At 41.6% G+C, this 12,529-nt stretch overlaps 2 protein-coding genes across 6 annotated transcripts in view; one reads left to right on the top strand and one right to left on the bottom strand.

Annotated features, from left to right (window-relative positions):
• Positions 1-575: 575 nt before the first annotated feature.
• On the bottom strand, positions 576-1,694 carry LOC103633927 (glutathione S-transferase T3-like). The gene is made up of 2 exons (XM_008655585.2): positions 1,260-1,694; positions 576-1,169 (listed from the first exon to the last, which is right to left on the bottom strand). Exons 1-2 carry the CDS (start codon positions 1,692-1,694, stop codon positions 576-578), a joined length of 1,029 nt encoding a protein of 342 aa, XP_008653807.1.
• Positions 1,695-3,495: 1,801 nt separating this feature from the next.
• The window catches only part of LOC100501309 (uncharacterized), a 46,092-nt gene continuing 37,058 nt past the window's right edge, over positions 3,496-12,529 (top strand). For 2 of the 5 annotated variants that reach the window (XR_002263333.3, XM_008653567.4), the window contains exons 1-11: positions 3,519-4,169; positions 4,270-4,321; positions 4,399-4,473; positions 4,753-4,966; positions 5,556-5,679; positions 5,755-5,859; positions 6,002-6,198; positions 7,546-7,638; positions 7,756-7,853; positions 9,033-9,182; positions 10,364-10,543. Coding sequence is in view for 3 of the 5 variants with exons in the window: in XM_008653567.4 (XP_008651789.1) it covers positions 3,682-4,169; positions 4,270-4,321; positions 4,399-4,473; positions 4,753-4,966; positions 5,556-5,679; positions 5,755-5,859; positions 6,002-6,198; positions 7,546-7,638; positions 7,756-7,853; positions 9,033-9,182; positions 10,364-10,543 (1,776 nt within the window). In the remaining 2 variants the exon portion in view is untranslated. Of the gene's footprint in view, positions 4,170-4,269; positions 4,322-4,398; positions 4,474-4,752; positions 4,967-5,555; positions 5,680-5,754; positions 5,860-6,001; positions 6,199-7,545; positions 7,639-7,755; positions 7,854-9,032; positions 9,183-10,363; positions 10,544-12,529 lie in introns of all 5 variants that reach the window. The other 3 variants (XR_002263334.3, XM_008653571.3, NM_001196061.2) reach the window with 2 other exon arrangements.

Here is a 12,529-nt window from a genome sequence, read left to right as displayed (position 1 = left end):
CTTTGAACACAAGCTTCGACAACATCGGAGTTTTGGCCGACACCTCTCATGGTTCCATGTCCGAGCGCAATGAGTTCATAAACAATAGGTACGACCAACTACATGATGCAGTTAAATATAATCAGTTGCAGGTTGATCTAATCCACCACCACTGGGCGCGGCTTGGATCGGGAGCTACTTAAGTATGTAGTTTATGTTAGTACCATCAATAAAATGTCGTAGTGTCATGTGTAATGTCGTATGTTCTGTTTGTCTGAAGGTAGTATGCAGTAATGTCCTAGGTTATGTTTGTCCCAAGCTATTATGTGTAATGGTGGAATGCAACTACTGCAATATGATGAAGCAAGTCTACTATTATTATGCAACAACATTATTGTACAACCCCTACAATGCACAAGTGCAGAAACATAAACTTGTTCTTCATTCTCAGAAAAATGACAAGTGCAGAAACATAAACTTGTTCTCGAAACCATGACACAACAGGAAAATGTCAAGTGCACAAGTGCTGTAAATAAACTTGTTTTCGAAAACAACTAACATTACTTCCTCAAACACTACAATGTCTTCATGAACATTCACTTGCTTGACGACGAGCTTCCAGTCACCCTTGCCAAAATCTCCTGTTGTTTCGCCTCATAGTACTGTCGAAGGAGGGGGTTACATTTTGTCAAATCCATGCTCAATATCAGTACCTCCTGTTCCGTCTCCTCCTTCACCTTTTGTCGTTCCATCTTCATCTTCTCTAGATTAAGCTTCTTCCTCTCTAATATGAGTTTCTGCCTCTCCTGTTTCTTCATGAACTCCAACTTCTTCTCCTCAGTTGAAGCTACTGATTTGTACACAGATAACCGTTCCAAAGAAAGCTCACCCATCCGTGTTAGGTACTCCGAATCAGTGGATGATGTGTTCTCTGATCTTTGCTTCTTTGCCTTTTCCTTGTCTGAATCACGACCAAGCGGTCTCTTCGAAGTAAAACTTGATGGAGCTGAGTCTTCACCACCATCTAAGTCAATAGTATTGGATTGGGTTCCAATAGGGTTCGGTGGAGGAATCTGGTTACCCATGTGCTGGTCCATCCATTTTGGTTGATCCTTCAATATGGACCAACAATGTAAGAAATGGAAGGGCTTCTTTTCAACAGCAGCAAACCGAGTAGCCGCAAGAGATGTCTGCAAAACATATAATGCATTTACTCAAACCGCTGGGATGTAGTAAAGTACATTGATGAAGAACATATGCATAATACAACATACACTTACCTTATCTGCATCAGTCATGCCACTTGGGTTTTGTCGAAGCACAGCCATCATGTATCCAGCAAATGTAGAACATTGAGTTTTGATACTGTCCCACCTGTTCATGAGAGATTTTGTAGACCTCTCTGGCATTGATCCTCTGCGAGAGTTGTATGCCTCTGTAATCCGATTCCAAAATCCTTGACGCTTCTGACCAGTGTTGACAATGGGATCACAACTCACAGCCAACCAAGCTTGACAAACCCTCATATCCTCTTCAGACGTGAAATTTGCTAGCTTTGTGCGTTGAGGAGCCTTCTTCACAGGAGGTGGTGCTGGTGATCCCTGGGCTGGTATCTCAGGCGTAGGAGCAAATGCAGTGTTCTGAAACTGAGTGGCATCATCCTCGGAGAGGTAACTTCCATATTGTGCCATAACTTGGTTCCAGTCGGTACCCATGCTGTACAATGAAGGTACTCGCACAAAAATAGAACATATTTAACTAAATAAGTGTACTACATTTCAGGCAACCATATGAAATGAATACAAACCATGACACTGTTATCAGTCTCATGCACAACAAAGTCAGTAGTGGCGAGGACTACATATATTGCAAAGTTCATAACATTAAGCATTACCAAAGATAGGTATGGACAAACATAACCAGCATATGAACTAAAGCAGGTTCTTGTGGCACACATCAGTTGTGTTCACATACAAAAGACTAGTACGACATACATAAACCTAGCACATACACCTAATCTAGTAGGGATAGGTGTCGTCGGTGGAGTAGTCACGGCCGTCGTCGTAGCCGACGATATCGTCATTGTTTAACTCTGAATCATAATCAATCAGAAGCTCATCCTCTGTTTGTGATGATTCAGCAATTGGTGTAGGGGTCATGTGCTCCATCTCCCAGTCTTTTCCAGTGCAAGCTGATCAAGGTCGTTGGCGAGGTCCTCGATCTGAACTAATGCACGATTCATTTCATTCAAGACTGGTCCGCTAACTGGTTGGAAGGCACCGTGGACGACATCGACGATGTCGGCACAACGCTCCTCCACTACTCTGATTAAATGAGCGAGTGCTCTTCGGAGCTTTGCGTTCTCCGAATCCATGGTCTACATAAAAGATATGGTTCTGTTAATATCTGTAGGTCAAAATTTTATGTAAACCGTGGCCTAGTTCATAATTTATAATGCTAGAGAGTGTATACAAATGGATTGTGAATACCAGTCCATATGTTTTTGTCAATACACACCGCATTCAAATGTTGTGACTGTCAAAATCAATAATGAAGACACAACCTAGTGCTGATCATTCTGTGTGTCGAAACCCTAAACCTAGTGATGATGATTTAGTGTGTCAAAACCTATCGCCAAGTATTTGTGAATACACATCGATTCGCACAACAACAAGTATTTGTAGCACATTCAATTTTTGTCACTGTCAATAGCAATAATCAAAACTATACCAACTGGTCAATGAACCCTACAAGCATGGAATGTGTGTTGGCGTAACCATAAACCCTAGATCTGGACGAGTTCTACAAAATCAACTACTTGAATCATACAAACGACAATGGATCTGCAATGGATACCTTTTTCTCTTCGGATGTGGAGCACCGGAGCTAGTGGAAGCCGATGAAGATGGCGGCGACGAGATGCGCTTGCGTTTCTGCGCACCTTCCTTCGTCGGCGCCGTGGATCTTCTCAGCTTCTTCGCGATGGCGGTTCGACGGCGACGAACACCGACGGTTGCACCGGACCCTTGGATCTCGGTCTCCTCGCGGGCCACCTCCTTGCCTGCAACCACCGAGAGCGGTCCGCCGCCGGACCCGCTCGAGCACGGCCGCTTTGAGCCCAGCTTGCCCGGCTCCGTCGACGAGCCGCGCCGTGAGGCCCCCTCGCCGAGATGAATCGAAGTCGCCAGCGACGGGACTACAACGCGCTCGGATTTTTCACCCCCGCGCGAGCCCGACGACTCGCCCGGATAGCGCACGTCTCCAAGTCTCCACATCTAGGGTGCGTGCGACGTCCTCTAAAATTTAGAGTGTCATTTAGAGGACCTTGCTGGGCGCCTAGAGGAGGCTTCTGAACTCTAAATTTAGAGTACAGAACGCTTTACAGTGCGTTGTTGGAGCTAGCCTAACTAATCCCCTTACATGGTAGTCGTCGATCTTTTACTATTTTTTTTAACATTGTAGTGTTAGCAAGAGCTATACGATATTAAAAAAATGAATTCGTTTCTGTTCTATAGAATCGTCCCATCATGACCCAAGTCAGGCGCGTATAGCAGCGTCCTCCGGCGGGAAACGGTAAATAAAAAGAGATGGGATTTGAGGGCCCCAAAACTTCCCTCCCCAAATCCCCCAAACCCCATCACCATTGTCACCATTGCTCGCCGAACCCTAGAGAGGGCGCGGGGGCGGATACCTTAGCTAGCCATGGTCATCGCCGTTGAGGGCAACGGCTTCGTCCACGACGACGAGGAGGACGACGGAGACCGCCCCATCCGCTACCTTCCCCTCGGCCATATCTACTCCTCTTCCACCCCCGCCCCCGCACCGCGCCCGCCGGCCCAGAAGAAGCCCCGCTTCGACGACGGCAGACCCCCCATGAAAGTATATTACCGCCGCCGTCGCAAGAAGCTGCGGGTCGATGAATCGCTGTCGCCGCCCTCGCCAACGACGGCCCCACTCGCGCCGCCCGAGAGGGACGAGAAGGCTGGGCCCTCGCGCCGGAAAGACTCCCTCAAGCACGAGCTGCTCAGCCTGGGCCCCGCCTCACCTGCATTGGATGGGGAGGAGCCGGAACGGCGTCTAGGACGAACGAGGCGCTGCGGAGGGGCTGAAAAGACGGTTTGCTTCTCAGAACCTGAGAGGCGGCGGCAGCCGGCCAGGCCCAAGGGGTCGGTCGGGAGGAGATGGGTCGAGTGAGTTGGATACGCGCATGCATTTTGCTTGATGGCTTCAGCTGAAATAAATCCGCTTTTAATTAAAAATCGAGCAGTATTGATGCTGGTTCTGGCACAGGTTGGATATTCAGACTGCGGATCCTAATGCCTTTGTCGGATTGGTGTGCAAGGTGTGAAATCTTGACAATTTTGTCTTCTCTTGGAAATGCTGGGATATTGTGATTGGAGTTTTGAATTGTCAGTGTAGGTTTTCTGGCCGCTGGATGATGATTGGTACAAGGGCTCCATCGCATGGTACAATGAGGCAACCAAGAAGCATTCAGTATGTTCTCTGTTCTTGGCGGTGTAAATGCTTTTGCTTCCTGCATGTTAAAATTATTATATTAGTTGCAAGGACCCTCAAATGTTTGCTGAGTTAATTGGATGAAAGGCTTGCTTATGTTTGTATTCCTTCTGTATGTTCATAAACATTCTTTATTTTTATGGTATCAGATGCTAGATACAGCTGATATTTAATTGTTTGCCACTCAATTTGGCATCCATTGTCTGAGTTAGAAATGTGCTATCCTAGATATCAATAACTGTGTCTACATTACTGCAGGTAAAGTATGATGATGGTGAAGCAGAGGACCTTAGCCTTGCAGATGAAAGGATAAAGTTTTTCATCTCCTCTGAAGAGATGAAGTCTTTGAATCTGAAACTTGGAATTTCCAATCAGGATAAGAAGGGGCATGATGAGTTGCTTGCACTTGCTGTTAGCTTTCATGACTATCAGGGTCTCGACCCAGGTGACCTTGTGTGGGCAAAAATTACAGGTAGTCTGGACACTTGAGTTCTCTATTGCTGAACATTGGTGTTATCATCTAATTAACTTGAATTCAATGGTGATGCTTTTTAGTTTGTCTTAGGTATCATTCCGTCAAAACTTCAATTCTATTCAAATATACCAGGATACAGTTGTGTGGTGCTTCACATATCTGGTGTTGGGTGATTTTTAATTATATTCCCAACACAGTTGTCTTTTGAGCTCCATGACATGTGCTAGATGATTTCACTGAGTCTTTCATAGAAAATGTTTTCAATTAGAGTATTCTGTATGGCCTTCATAGCTTTGCCTTTTAGGGTATTTTTTGATTTCCTGAAATGTTATTGTCTTGGTCACTTTCTACTTTAAATTGGAGTTTTATTCTCGACTTACCTCATAGTTTCCCTTCCTTTTGAATTATGGACTCATGTGTACGCACTTGCCTTTCTCAAGGGCTTACATTCATGATCTTTGATCTATTGATTTATTTTGTTTCATCTGTGGCAATTTCCATTTTTTATTGGTTAGTGGTGTGCTGGCTTTCTCAGTCACCCAAAATTATTTGGTCTTCTCAAATGTGGCCTGGTGTGCTTGAACAGGTCATGCAATGTGGCCGGCGGTTGTGGTGGATGAGTCAAATGTACCTGCAACTCGAGCTTTGAAGTCAATTCGGTTGGACCAATCAATATTGGTCCAATTCTTTGGCACTCACGATTTTGCAAGGTTGGTCCTTTATATTCAATTCTGACATCATTTAACTTCTTTTTCTTGGAACTACCCATTGTGAATTATCCTCAGGATTAAATTGAAGCAAGCTGTGCCGTTTCTGAATGGTCTTGTTTCTTCTTTGCATCTCAAATGCAAGCAAGCAAGTTTCAGTCGGAGCTTAGAAGAAGCAAAAGAGTATGTATCCCTAATCGACTTACAAAAGGAAATCATCTTTCAAGTTTTCTTGGGAGCAGAGCACATAGATGGATCTCGACGTTGTTCTTTTATCCTGTCTGATACTTTTTTGTTGTGACCATTTAACTTTTTTGTTCTGTAGATTTCTCCACACACAGCAGCTTCCTGAAATTATGTTGCAGCTTCGGAAATCTGTTCAACATGATGTCTCTGATGTTAATTCCTATGAGGGCAAGGTAGACTCTTGCAGTAATTTATCAGAAGCTCTAGCATTGCAAAATGGAGAGGATGCTGAGATGACTCAAATAGAACTAGGGAACCTTCGTGTGAGCAATTTAGGTATGTGTTCAAACATAGAATGTAGTACCTTTTCTATTTCTGTTCCTGCATACATTGTGATTGTTTTTTTAAAACATAGGGCCTGCTTGGTTGGCTACCAAAATTTGCGATGTCAAAGATTTGGCAAGAAAAAGTTGTCAAAACTTAGGCAAAAATATTTGACATAGATTTGGTATGGCAATTAGAGTTGATGGCTAATAGCAAACCAAATGGCTGCCAAAATCTTGGTTTGCCTAAGTTTTGGCAATCAAATTTTGGCCATCAATCAATCAGGCCCATGGTGTCCATTGAAATTCCACTTTCAAATAGTTTTGTTTATGACATCGTCAATATAGCAGATGGAAATGGTAATAGCCGAGTTATTTATGTAATTATGTACCTCATATTGAAAATTGAGCTAAAAAAGTCATAGAGCATGTTATCCAATCCCATTCTGTTTGATTTGTTATATGATGCAAAATTTAAATTCGTCCGCAATTGTGACACCCTCATCAGTTCCTTTTTTTTCTCGAAAGCGCAAGAGAGCTGCGCGAAAATATATTAAGAAGGAGATAAAGGTCCAAAAGGACCCCAAGATACATGGTACAAAAAAGGCTGCCCTACGACCCTCATCAGTTCCTTGATTGCACAGATCAATTAGTGTTTGCATCTCCGGCCATTGTGAATCTTGGTTATTCATATTATATCCTGTCATGCAAAATTTAATATCAATTTGTTCAAATGTGTTTAATGGCCAGTAAGGTCGAAATATTTTATTTTCTGAGAACAAGAAAAAATTGGTTCTCCATAGTGGATACTGCATACCAAACATATTTATGGGATACTGGATATGCTATATATCCGTTCTGTTGAGACTTGGACCACCAGGAGTGACTAAATGTTGCCCAAGTGTCCTAGCACATGCAAAGATATATCTGCGTATAAACATTGAGTAGGCATCACTGGAACCCTTTTAGTTAATTTTTACTGGCACCTACCTTCTATACAGTTCCTATTGCTGACACAGGTTGGTTGAGGAATATACTTGTAGAGTTGTAGGTGTAGTATATATTTAAATGTCTTTTGCTCTTCCTTACCTTTTAGTTCTTTTTGGAACGTTTTATTGTCACTTCACTCTGGCTATTCACTTTGCAGTCCACTCTTACCTTGCATGAGCTTTACTTATGTAACAAAAGCACTTGAGTGAATAATTTTGTTTGCTTACCATAACTTGAACTTAGTGATAGGTTATAATGTTGTGCGATATTTAACCTTTTCATGTTAACATTTTTATCCCAATTTATTAATTTACTGTCTAATCCTTCCTTTTGCTGTATGACCAACTTCTGTTTTGTGAGCTTTTTCCAGGTAGGATAGTATCTGACTCTGACCATTTCCATAACAAAAAGGATATATGGCCTGAAGGATATACTGCTTTCAGAAAGTACATGTCAATAGAAGGTAATCATCTTTCAAACTTGTCTAAAACCGTCTGCAGCATTTATTAACCCATTTTGAAACTTTTATACTCATCAGATTATGCATTTTTTTTATTTATATATCAAAATGTTATTGCAGACCCACATGCAGTAACATTGTACAAAATGGAAGTACTTAGGAACTCTGATACAAAAGCACGCCCGTTGTTTAGGGTGATCTCAGAAGACGGGGTGCAGGTAATTAAATGAATAACCTTGTCTTGTAGATGCTGTTCTTGTTAGTAAAACTATGGAGATAGTTTTGAAAAAGAACTAGAGTGTCATGTGTTGCATAGACATGTACCGAACATGAAATGTCCTGTAATCCAAAGTATTGGCATCATTGAGGACTGGGAGTTTACCCGTATAGCAAACTAATTGGTTTGTTTTTTACTAGCTAAAGTTTTTTGGGTATTAGAGATGCTTATGAATAATAGGCTGATGATAATCTATATATACTATTGTTTTACAATTGCAGATACATCTATAGAAATCTAGTGTCTTTATTCCTAAGATATTGTTCGAGAAAAAAGTATGCATAAGATATTGTAGTCTTGCTGTTGTGACTAATGTATTTTAAGCTCCATTGTTTAGCTGCTCCTTCATGTCTCTATATTAGTTCCGTTATCATGGTGGCATCAATGCCATTTAACCTGTATATTCTTTTAGGAATGTGCATAAACACTTTGATGAGCTGATCTGATTTTAATTTTTATGTAGAGAGTGCCATATAGAAACTTTTTCTGACGCTGTTTTCATTTTCAATAATGGTATGTCAAATTGGATGATTAAAGCTGTTCTTGATATTTAGGCTCTGGATTGCCTATTAAATCGTATCTATAAATACTAACATATCGGGTACAGTTAAGGCACTTCACTTGAATGTCTGTTTCTCATGATATTGCTTAAGAAAATAGCTTAGTTTTATTTTTTATAAATATAAATAGCAAGTTAAACCTTGACTAAGATCTATATTTTATGTTTTACTCCATTTAGTATGTCTGTTTTTAGTTATCAGTTTAGATGAAAAAGTAGAAAAATGTATAAAATCATTTTGATACATGGGGTTGAAAAATGGTTATGAATTCAGCTTGACAGTGTCTTAACCATTTTCTAACTGCATTACGAACGCCAAGTTAAACTTTAGTCAAACTCTTTATTTAACATATTTCTATTTCTCTGGTGGAAGTCTATTTCTGCCATTGAGTAACATTTATGTTTTTTATAAATAATTACATTGTCATTTTTATGGAAAGACCAGATTTTGATGATTATGACCAAAATTATTTTGTATGCCGTGGATATAACAGCTTTGTGACAAACTTTGTAGTTCCAAATATGTACATTTCCCTAATGTTGAGCCTATATGATGTTTAGATTGATGGATCTACCCCAAATGCGTGCTGGAAAGAGATATACCGCAGAATAAAGGAAAAACAGTGCACTGAATTGGAAAGAAACGTATGCCAAAGTTCTGGTTCCTACATGTTTGGCTTTTCAAATCCGCAGATAAGACAACTTATTCAGGTATGAAACAAAATATCTGGAAGATATTTTCTTTTATATCAGTTTAAATTTTATTGAGGATTGCATTGGGTTTGGGCTAGACAATTATTTGTCTTTGGTTGATCCATGTATTTGTTTTGTACCCTTGGCTTACTTTTTGTAGCCATCCCTATATCTAGAAGCTTTTTTCATCAGTTTTCCGAACCATTATATAGCCCCAACTATATTACATTCAATTTATTTCTTGTCTTATACTCCCTTCGTTCTTTTTTATTTGTCGCGGTTAGTTCAAAAATGAATTAGCGGGCGACAAATATTCGACAACAGATAAATATTTGTCGCCCGCTAGTTCATTTTTGAACTAACCGCGACAAATAAAAAAGAACGGAGGGAGTAGTACTTTTCCCAAGAAGAATTTGAAGGATCGAGGTAGATTTTCAGATTTGGAATAGAAGTAGTTGTAAATTTTGGGGATAGAACTTGTTCCTTCTTAAATCTCATCGTCATCTTTTTCTTTTCTTTGCATTTTAGTCCCTAACTATATTCATATTTTTACAACACACACAACACCCCCTCAAGACGGTGCAAAAATATCATAGAGACCCATCTTGCTACAAAATGTAAAAAAATACCTTTTTAGGCAATCCTTTAGTCGAGACATCATCAAACTAGCTGATTCTGATTGTACATAGTGCAAGCAAATTATTCCTCTATCCAGCTTCTCCTTAACAAAGTGACGATCAATCTCAATATGCTTGGGTCTCTCATTGTCACCCCCTCGCTCCTCATATCTTTGCTGCTTGCGTGTCTGGCTTTCTCCACATGATGGCCGCGGACAAAGAGATGAGAGAGAAACTGAGCTCAAAGCCACGTCTTCCTCGCTGCCCCTTGTTTATTTTGTCTTTCATTTTTCTACAAAGGAGAAAGGACATACTGTTTTTGTTTGCCTTGGGTAGTCATTTATGCCTTTTGAACACATCATTTTGTTCTCTACCTCTAGATCTTGCTCCCAGAGAAAAAAAATCTAGTTTAATCTTCTTAGGCAGGCCTAGCGCCTAGTGTTTTTTACAACTTTGTTTGTGATATTGCTAATATACAATGAGTTTGTTCATCGACTCAACTCTTTTTGATCCTTGGGAAAGAATATGGCACTCTTGGGCTCCTTCGAAGTGTAAATTCTTTTTTGTGGCTGGCTGCTCTAGGGAGGTGTTGGACAACGGACCAGTTGCAAAAAAGAGGGTTACAACACCCTGAAAGATGCCCACTTTGTGATCAAGAACATGAAACCATTGATCATCTCCTCATTGGATGTGTCTTTGCAAGGGAATTATGGTTCAAATTGTTTGGACAAATTAATCTACACTACCTTGCTCCGCAACCAGGTGAACATAATACCATTGAGTGTAGGGATGAAAACGGGACGGATACAGCCGGATATAGGGTCATCCCGTATCCTACCCTAATGTATTTCTCTCGGATACGGGACCGGATACGGGTAGTTAAGATTCGGGACGGATACAGGACGGGACCGGGTAATAATCCGGACGGGTAAGAAACGGATAACGGATACTACTCGGGTAGGTACCGGATAATTGTCGGGTAGTTCATCCGATGATATTAATTGTCCAACCATCCATAAGTTAAGCAATACATAATCATGTATATGATACATCAGATGTAAGAAAGGAAACCGGTAAAATTGACATCATGCAGTTCAAAGTTGCTTATCACAAGAACATTGTAGAACCAACACCGCAATATTTAAAATTCATAAAATATTCTAGTTCTAAAAATTTGCAAATAAGTTACAAAAACTAATAAACATTTTATATGAAGATAACTCAAGTCCTCGTATGAAAATGATAAAGTGAAGTACTGATTATATTGAAACTTGGATACTTACACTAATTTCACATGTAACTCATACAAATAAGTGAAAGTGAAAGGAAAGAAATGTGGGCATCTTATAGATCTTATGATCCAAATATTTTTTATGGTTACATATGGACATACGTTGTATCTCCGTAAAATTTCACAATTTTTTGAGGCTATTTATGTATTATTAATTTCTTGTCATAGAAAATCATCAAAATACAATTAAATCATTAAAATATTGTTTAAACAAAAACATGATGTATTACAAAGTCATAGATCTCTTCAAGCTCTACAATTTTCATATAAACTTTATCTTCATCCGATTTCATATGTAAAAGTTATGATTTTATAACTATATTATGCAGAAAAAGAAAAAACGGGTACCCGAATTCCGGGTACCCGTATCCGACCCGGGATTTTCGGGTACTGACCGGGTATTAGTGATTCCGTATCCTACCCGTATCCGAGGTTCAATATCCGGGTAATACCCGTATCCGTCCCGACAAACAAAATACCCGTATCCGTATCCGAAATTACGTCCCGTTTTGGTATCCGTATCCGATACCCGTTCCGGGTACCCGTCCCGTTTTCATCCCTAATTGAGTGGTGGCGAAAGGTGACTGATCAAGTGCAGGGCTTAGCAGCAAAGGGGCTGAATACCTTGATTATTCTTGGTTCCTGGACAATCTGGAACCACAGAAATGGGTGTGTTTTTGATAGACTTTCCCCTAGCTTAGAGCTGACATTTAGAAGTGTCGGGGGCAATAATTAGGGACACCCGAATTATCCCCCTAACAAACGCACCTAGAGAAATAAGGACTAAAACTCCCGAGGGGTGACAGCCGAGCCACCTATAAAAAATCGAGACATCCCCCCCGAGAGTCTCCCACCTCGAGCAGGGCTCCGCCTCGCCCGAGGTCGACGTCGTTCACTCCGCCACGCCCGAGGTCGCCGCAACCCAGTCTGTCTCGTCCGAGCCAGCCTCAGGCAGATAGGACAAGGGCGCCCGAAAACATGTAGGGAACAGGCGCATTTAATACATGTGCCAACTCGCGCTTTGGCAGCGGAGCACTGTGACAGATGAGACAACGATCACGTCCGACGCAACGACATGATTACGCCTACAGAAACAGTGCACGCACACCGTCTGACGCCCTCCGATGGGACGCCTAATACGACAAGCCGAGCGGACAGGCCTTCGGGCGCAACCTCTTCGCCTCGCCCGACCCCGAGTCCAGCCTTCGGCCAATTTCTCTGCCTTGTCCGACGTCAAGCTCAGCCCTCGAGCGAGTTCTCCGCCTCGCTCGAGCTCGGCCTCGGCCACCTACTACGCCGCGAATCCCGTAGACAGCCACTCCGCCCGACTATATCGCACGTCGAGGGATGGCTCGTCTAACGCCTAGGGAAGACTTCCGCATCAACCAAGCAAGGGCTCTGATCTCGATGAATGCAACAGAGAATCTCGACGTCATCACGCGCCAGGACAATAACGC

The sequence above is a fragment of the Zea mays genome, chromosome 7, assembly GCF_902167145.1.
Source record: "Zea mays cultivar B73 chromosome 7, Zm-B73-REFERENCE-NAM-5.0, whole genome shotgun sequence".
In the NCBI taxonomy this organism is placed as follows: Eukaryota; Viridiplantae; Streptophyta; class Magnoliopsida; order Poales; family Poaceae; genus Zea; species Zea mays.
This window is presented reverse-complemented; position numbering and strand designations above follow the sequence as displayed.

Excerpts from the sequence above, each read along its gene's own strand:
- LOC103633927 (XM_008655585.2), bottom strand. The coding sequence starts at position 1,694 with ATGGGTACCGACTGGAACCAAGTTATGGCACAATATGGAAGTTACCTC. Across the intron at positions 1,170-1,259 it reads GCATGACTGATGCAGATAAG|ACATCTCTTGCGGCTACTCG; the intron begins GTAAGTGTATGT and ends TATGTTTTGCAG.